Genomic DNA, 8,738 nt, shown 5'->3' with positions numbered 1-8,738 from the left:
TTGTCTGATAAGATATATTCTTTTGGGGAATTATACCTGCAGTAGAAAAACTTTCCTTTTTTCTGTGAAATACCAGTTATACCATTCTGAGTTACAGTTTGTAAAATTCTCATAGAGTACACAAAACAGGAGGTTGCCATCTGCCTGTAGCATGTACATATTCTTATTCAGGTCAGAATCAAAGAAATGCAAGTGGCAGAAGAATGCTTTGATGCTCAGTAATAAATAACTTTCTCACCAGTCACAGTGGCTGCCCTTTTGCGAATTTTGTCTGGACAAGAAAGACTATAGAAAATATAGGAAATTAACTCATAGTCTGAAATAAGATAAGACTAACAGACTTTGGCAGGAAGATTCAAATACAGCTGATGTGAAGAAAATCACCTGATAATCGTATACTTGAAATCATTTTGCAGTGTATTACTTTGACATGTTGGCTGCATAAAATTAAAATTAGCCACAGTAATAGCTAGCTTTATTCATAGAGAATTACTAATAAAGCAGGAAGCAAATTCACTCTTGGTATAAAGTATACATTTTCTCTGTGTTAGCATTTTAGCAATGAGTTAAAACTGGATGGCAATTTATACGTGTGTGTGTCTAGATATGATCAACTAAAATTAATGGAACAGATGAATTCCTGATGTAATTCTAAGGCAATGAGATTACATTGGGGAACAATTTGACCTATTTATTCCAAGTATAAATTCCAAGGAATGTTTTGTCTCAGGCAGAAGCAATGTCTCTCAGCAGTCCACAGAACACAAGAGAAGCATGATTGCTGGCCTCCGCAACCTCCACACCTGTTATCTAATGCAGAATCCCCATGTCTCACTGGCATGCCCATGAGGTATCAGCTGGAGATACCCTCTCAGCCTTAGGGGAGGTGGGGAGGGGTGAAGAAAAGGAGTCTCCTATTGCCCCATGGCTGGAGAACCTGCCTTTGCAGTGACTTTATAACTAGAGCATATCCTTGTAGTGCTATGTTTTTGTAGCACTGTCAGTGCAGTTTGAAATAATTAGTTAGTATATGTTACAGTGTTTGTGAAGTAGTGTAGAAAGAATACATATGAACATGTGGACCCATTCACAAAACTTAATGCCAGATACTGTACATTTTGATCCTAGTCAGCTTAGAACTCCTGCTTTGGCTGGAGCTACTCCGAGTTTACATGAGCACAGCAGAATTTGCAGTTTGGCCTCATAGCAATTTTTATGAACATTCTTTGGATTATTTAAGTTATATTTGTGCTAATAATAATAAACCTACAATCCTAACTAAAAATAGCACAATAAACATAAATACCTGAGAGCTCCCTGTTCTTTTTCTAATCCGCTGCAGATAGTCTTAAGGGAACATGCTGGCTGAACATTCAAGATGGTCGTTGTGAAGTGAACATCAATGGTGCTACGCTGAAATCTGAATGCTGTGCAACGTTAGGAGCTGCATGGGGTAGCCCTTGTGAACGATGTGAATTAGGTATGGTTCTGTGCTCTGTTTTAGGGGGGAAGGGCAGAAATGTCATTAGATAAAGTAATTCTTCCTTAAACAAAGCATCTTTCTTAACAGAGTATTTTCAGTAAAAAGGTGATAACATGAGGACTTAATGACTTCTGTGCTTCACTGTGTGAATCCCTTGATAACCCACAAAGCCCACCAATTGATTATATTTTTAATGGATTTCTACAAGGGTAGATTCTTGTCATCTGTGGTGCAGATGTAGGCAGAGAGACGTGTAGGCAGAGAGATGGTAGTGAAGAAGGCAAATAAGGGTGAAAAGTCTATAAGGGGACCGTATCTTGAAGGCTGCTGACACTCAGGGTGCCTGCACACAAGCATGGGGGCTGCTCTGATGTGCTGTAATTGTGAGTCAAAGCATACTTGATTAATTGTCAAACAAGCTTTAGTTCAAGCTCCCCTGCCACCATTTTGAAGTGGGGAGACAGATACACGAGATGCTGCAGCACTTTATTTGGAGTGGCTCTTAAAGCATAGCCCACTCCCCATCCTCTGCCACCCTCACTCCCGGAGTACATGTAAAAGTGTCCTCTGTTCCCAGGTGTTTTAAAACACAAAACATCTGCGCTTATGCTGTTATTAGCTGTAGGGTAGCAGCTGTTATTAGCTGTAGGGTAGGAAGAATTCCTCTAACAAGTTAATAATGCTACTTATCACTAAGTCCGTGTTAGGCAGTTCCAGCTCTTGCTTTTTAAATAGGACCTTAATACATTCCACTTAACATCTTTCTGTTTTTACTATAAGGTTGGATGGGATTGGGGAGAAAGGTTGCAACATTTCTGGTTCTAACTAAGAGTATCTAAACCCTACATCTTCATGGAACCTGTTTTTCTCTCCCCACTGCTTCCTCCATTCAGATGTTTTGAGAACCCTAAAAAGTCAAGTACTTGCTTGTCTGAGTTCACCGGGCATTGATTTACAGTGCAGAAGCCTCCAGTAGTTGCACTGCTTACTAAGATGGCATTGTTATTTCTGCAGGAAGGTATACTAAAAATTTTCCCAGGAAGCTAGGATGAAGAGAGGAAACATAAGTAGCTTGTATATGTATGTGATATGTGTATAAAATAAAGAAGTTATGATTACCTCTTATCTCTAGTAGGGTTTGATCTTGTAAGGGACTGAGCATTCTACCTGCAACACAGCAAAGCTCTTGAGAGAGAGCATGACTTAATTCCTGAGACTACTTACTAGCTTATAGCTACACATGTGCTTCAGTGTATTCCTGGATTAGAGTCAGAGCACTCAGCACCTCACAAGCTATTAGGGATCCAGTGGAGGAAAGATACAAAAAGAAAGTACCTTTCCCCCTTATTAACTGTTATGATTCTATAATATTGTGCAGCTCTATCATTTCAAATCAATGATGTATTGGTTTTGTTTCCAGACACTGCTTGCCCAAGAGGATTTGCCAGAGTTAAGGGTGTTACCTGTGAAGGTGAAGTTATTTTTTCTTATTCAATACCTGCACTTTTTTGCTAAAAATGGGATAAAGGGAATTTCTTGCTTTTTTGTTATTGGAGGTTTTAAGCACATTAACATGTCATGATTGCCATCACAGTGGCAGTGAAGGCATTTAGAAAGCACCACCCTCCTCTAAGACATTGGAGGAAATCAAGGAAATCTCTATAATAAAGACACAGAGCAACTTAGAAATCTGATCTATCCATGTCCTTCAAGATTCTTTCTATATATAAGTAGAATACTCATGCCTTTACTCACCCCTACTTAGTGCAGTGGATCATCCCTGGAAATAGGAATATGGCTTGGCTATCGCTATACAAAATAAGGATTCGGGCTATTAACAGCCAAATGTAACCCAGAAGAGTCTTCAGATCCCAATACTGTATACATGAAAATCTTCTGATTGCCTTCACATAACTTTAAAATCTCAGTAAGGTCTTATAAAACCAGTAAAGACATGGATATTTTGAAAAACAAGTATACTCCCTTAAATGTCTCTTTGTATTTTATTTCACAACAGATGTAAATGAATGTGATGTCTTCCCGGGGGTCTGTCCTAATGGACGGTGTGTTAACAGCAGAGGGTCATTTCACTGCGAGTGTCCTGAAGGCCTGACACTGGATGGAACAGGTCGAGTGTGTTTAGGTAAAAGCAAAGTCATCTCCTCCTCTTCAGCTATATAACTGCTTTCATGTTTTTGCATACTTTAAAATAATGGCAGAAGGAGTGTGAAAGGGTGTTGTACCTGTGAATTCTGGGCTGCATCCAGAGAAGTGTGGATATTTGGTTCCCTGGGAACAACTAGTGATGGCGCACCTTGTGTCTCTGCTAGTTGTCCCCGGGGAACGCCTGTGCCATGCATGCTTTGGTGCATGCCAAGTTACCCCAGGTGGGGTAAGGGAAGCTAGGGCAGCACTGGGCTGGCCCCAGCAACCTGACCTGGGGTCCTGGAGGCCTCCCAGTGCTCCAGCAGCAGTGATACTGCCACTTAGAGCCTGGCTGGAAGCTGCAGTGCAGCTCCGACCAGCCGTGCTCCGGTTTTGAGCGGCACACACTGCCGGTGGTCAGCCCGCCCGCCTTTCCCTCCTGTGCTGCTCCCTTGTAGCATGGAGAATAGCTGAATGTGTGGTATGCGGTGCTGCAGATGCGTCTGGCACCACATACTACACAGCCATGCTTGCCTGGATGCAGCCCTTGAGTGCTTTGTGTCTTAAAGGGTATTTTTTAGTGTGTGATGTTTAGTACAAAACACTGTGTGCTGGTTTAGGGAAGAGTTAACACCTACCTCAAAAATGGACAACTGTAAGGCTTTTTTTTGTTGTCATTTTGGCTGAAGTATGTGTAGCTCCTAAGCTTACTCTTATTCATTTACAAAAATCTCTAGCTTATATTAACCAATGATTTAAACTGCGGATAAATTGGGAGTGTAGAGTAGTAATTCAATGGGAAGTTAAATACTTTGTGATTCTAGTCTGATCATTCTGTTAAGGTTGTCACACTGCTTGACTGCTCCCCCCTCAAGCTAAGCTAGCACAATTCTTGTGTAGATAACTTGAGCTAAAACTGCAGTGAAAGCAGGTACTTGGACTTCAGTTTTTTGTCAATAGGAGAAACTAATGTTCTGAGCAAAGAAGAAAAACTTTAATATACTTGAACCTCTGTGACTAAAAAACATTAATTTGCACTGACCGGTTTCATTATTAATGTTTCTACTAACCTCTCTTGAATTGGTTTTTGAGAGACAAGAAAAAATGGCTTATATGTGGCTTGGAAAAGCTGAGGGTTTCACGTTCAAGCATAGTAACTCTTAGTACTTTCAGAGAAAGGAGCACATTATTCTTCCTGCTAGGATGTAATGCAGCAATTACAGGTTTGTGTGTGGGGTGGGGGGTTGATCCTTCAGTTAGGGTTAATTTTACATTTTATAGTTTTCTGCCAAATCCTGGCGAATCTTGTGGCAAAGTCCTCTGTCCCTCAGAATTGTCAAAGAGTTGGGAATTGTCTTTCTTGCTCCCAACCTGGAAGTACAGCGTGGGATGCTTTTGCATCAAGGCCAGTACTTCTGTGTCAGTGGAAGAGCAGTGGACACAGTCTCTCCATGCCTCATAGTCTATTTATTCCACACAGACCTGTGTTGTTTTTGGCCCGTTTTAGATTTTCTCTAAAGGATTTGGCATCATTTTGCTGCCCTAGGCCAGAACTTGTAAGCTGGATTCCTGCCACAGGCCACAAATCCACCTTCCGCCTACCCCGAGATCTCTAGCTGCCTGTGCTTACACTCACTGCAGATATCTAGGCCCTCTGCAGCAAAGTAAGCATAGTAAGCATTCTCCATGCAGTTCTTTCTTTTGCAGCTCTTTCCCCACTCTGATCTGAAATAGTCTATTTGTTGACCTCCTGGACATACTACAAAGCCCCTATCTTTGTATGGATGTTGGAGAAGGGCTATGAAGCAGAAGTTGAGAGTGGGGCTTGATTAGTTCAGTGGTTCTCAAACTTGTCAGACTCCAGGCACCCCTCATTAAACTGAAGGCACCCCTCAGAAAATGCTAGCTCTTAAGTTTTCATTTTATTTTTGTCTGCTGCAAAGAAATCAGGAACATCTCGACAGATTAGAATGATTTTAACAGCATAGATTCTTATTTGAAATCTCTGGGTTTATCTTGTGAATCATATTTGCACACTTAATAGTGCTAACGTTGCATGGTACACTGTAGAACCCTTGAAAAGATCGCAATGCACCCCACTTTGTTGCAGCACTCTGGGTGAGAATTGCTGGTTTAGAGGGTGTGTTAGAGCCTCTGTACTCGCCACAAAATTGGTCTTTAAAGCAGCTTAAATGCCTTTTAGCACCTCTTTAATGGCACTGATGTTTGGATACTCAGTGGTATATTCCACTCTAAATGACTTTGTAATGTAGCAAGATAAAACACCTCCGAGGTGTTTTAGTTTGCTACCTAATGAAGTGCTACCTGCTGCACCTGGCCCCGGGGTGCCGCAGCCACAGAGGGAAACACCCGGCCCCACACAGCTCAGGAGCTATGCGACCCAGTGGCAGCCCATGCAGGCAGGCTTGACTGATGAAACAAACAAACAAAAAAAAGCGGCAAGTAGCCTGATCTCTTTTTTTTTTCTTTCTCTCCTGGAGCCTGCCTGCCTGAGCTGCACAGGGGCCTGGTGCTTCTCTGTGTGGCTGTGGGGTGGCCAGTGCTTCCCTCCACAGCTGTCATGCTCCCAGATTGGGTTTCAAGGGGTGGGTGCCACCTGGGGGGCGCTGCCACCGCGGAGGGAAGCACTGGGCCCCAGTGCAGCTCAGGGACCACTCAGCCCACTGGCAGCTCACTCCCTCCTGCCACCAGGGAGACGGGTAAGCTCTAAGGATCAGGCCCCCACCTTTGTGTACACACCACAGGGGTTCAGTTCAGTTCAGTTTAATTATCTCTAAATTGAAACAGTGGGTTTTTAAAAACCCAGCATTTCATTTTATGGAGAACTAAACCAAATTAAACCCTCATGGCGTGTACAAGCACCCGTAGACTGCAAAAATCCCAAGACTGATGTTACCTGCTGACATGAGAAGGGTAGGAGGGAAAAGTTCTGTTGCTTTCACTTACTTGTTTTTAAATATGCATCACCCAGAGCTCCCTTTGGTTGTGGAGTTTGTAGAAGAGCAAAACCTAAATAAACAAACAAATATTAAAAAAAATAAAATTTTCCTATAAAGCTACATATGTTCAGTCTTCTTTCAAGAAAATACTTTTTAAAATGGAGGATATTGTAGACAGTGGCTAATACACCTTTCTAAACTCTTGGTTAAGTGTGAAAAGAGCATTGAGCTAAACAGGAAATCAGGTTTCAGGCAGGTGCCAGGTAGAATAAAATTGTCTGTTTGATTTCAGTTTTAGCATCAGTCATCCAAGCTGAACCATTCTATCTGAGAAACCACGTGATATGATTGACTCCAGTAGCTTTAAATCTTCCTAGTTCCTCACCCACTTTCAAATTTGTGAGCCTATAAAACTTTTGGAGAGACCTACTGTTTTTTACTATTTAATTGCTGTAACCATCACAGTTATACTTTCATTGTATTTCTCCTAGGAAACACACATTCAGCTTGGAAATATGACAACCAGAATATTATAATAGTAGCTGAAAACATATTGAATGCATTTAAAAAGGTAATATCCAAAAATAAAGAATTAGAAACAAAGCCTCCAGAAAGCAAGGGGGGAAAGATAGATGGCAGGGAATCCTTAAGGGAAAAAATCCCACCCTTCAGATCCCAGAAAAAACAAAGTAAGCCTATGCTGGGCCAGACAATAGTAATAAAGAAAAGGTCAGATGGGTTCAGGCAAGTGAAATGTTCCTTAAAGGTTTTTTTGCAGCAGGGTCCTTAGAAGATGTGAACTGTAGAGGAGGGCATAGCAAGCTAGCTTTTTTCTTCATATATTGTATTTCCTTTTGCAGATTGAACTTGAGAGTGAGTATATTTCATGGTTATCCTTACTTTTGTCCTTTACTTTTTTTTTTTATGGTGATGGCACTCCACATGGTCTAGCCACTTATTTAAGTACCTGATCTCTTTTGAAAATCTGGCACTTAGGACTTGCTTTTACATAGAACATCTGTACATGCTCAAGGACATTGAGGAAATGCATTCTTAGCTGATTTTGCATTAATAAGAGCACCAGTCTTCAGTGTTCGACTGCCATGTCACAGAGGCAGATACAAGGCCAAGGAAAGGAGTAATATTTTTATTAATTTGATGAGTATCATTCTTAAGACTTTCTGACATACCCATACTATACACCCCATTCATTTCTGCTTTGCCTGTTTGACAGTAATTGGGCTGCAGAACATATGTCTGACATCTAATTTCAGATGTGCTTAAGCATATGTTTACTCTGCAGACAGCGGCTTTCCATTCCTTGTTCCACATTACACAAAGATCAGCAGGACCAAGGCCTTAGTAATTTCCGTTATTTTCAGAGCAGTTTAATTCTTCATACATTTTTCTAAGCAAGAAAGATGGCAATTTGTTCATTCCATGTTGGCTGTATTTCTAGTTATGCTATATAAATCATTTGCTATTTGCTTTCTGGGGAGTAGGTGATGCTAATGTTGGTGATGTAACGGTGAATAATTTTTGGAAGAAAATTTGAGCTTTTATATTGCCTGGCTTGCTGGCAGTAATTTATTCTGAACTCCATTGCTGAACTTCAGTACTGTTTTGGCATTAATCTTTCTTATATATATGTTAATTTCTGATGGGTGAAATAAGGGAAAGACAGCTCTCTTCCCTTCCACCCCAACAACAGCATACTGTTGATTAGCATTCAGTTTGTACTCTACAATACTCCTCTGGTCCTGTTGTGTAGTATTGCAATCCAGCTACTCATTCCCTGATTTGTATTTGTGCATTTAATATCTCCATTTTATGTATAGTATTGGATTGTCTTTGTCCTTGTAGAATTTCAGCCTGTTAATTTCAAACTGCTTTGAGACTACTTCTTCAGTTTAGCAAGATCATTTTCGATCCTGGCTCTACTCTCCAGTTTATTTGCAGCTCCACACAACTCGGTGTCATCTGCAAAATTTCTAAGTGAGCACTTAATCCCATCCTCAAAATCATTAATAAAGATATTAAACAATACCAGGCCCAGGACAGGCCCCTGGGAAATCCCATTTGGGACCTCGTTTTAGTTGGACATCAGGCCGTTGATGACTATGAGCCATGATGATCCAACCATTCATGAA

General features: G+C 41.1%; 1 protein-coding gene across 4 annotated transcripts in view; it reads left to right on the top strand.

The window, feature by feature from the left end:
• Nucleotides 1-8,738, top strand: part of FBN2 (fibrillin 2) — a 262,374-nt gene that overhangs the window by 115,320 nt on the left and 138,316 nt on the right. For all 4 annotated transcript variants that reach the window (XM_019516863.1, XM_019516864.1, XM_019516865.1 and 1 more), the window contains 3 exons: nt 1,343-1,480; nt 2,904-2,954; nt 3,501-3,626. In XM_019516863.1, coding sequence (XP_019372408.1) covers nt 1,343-1,480; nt 2,904-2,954; nt 3,501-3,626 — 315 coding nt within the window. The remainder of the gene's footprint in view (nt 1-1,342; nt 1,481-2,903; nt 2,955-3,500; nt 3,627-8,738) is intronic.

This window comes from Gavialis gangeticus, unplaced genomic scaffold (genome assembly GCF_001723915.1).
Source record: "Gavialis gangeticus isolate Ggan-Ray unplaced genomic scaffold, GavGan_comp1, whole genome shotgun sequence".
Classification (NCBI taxonomy): domain Eukaryota; kingdom Metazoa; phylum Chordata; order Crocodylia; family Gavialidae; genus Gavialis; species Gavialis gangeticus.
The sequence above is the reverse complement of the archived record's forward strand: the minus strand, read 5'-3'. Positions and strand labels throughout refer to the sequence as shown.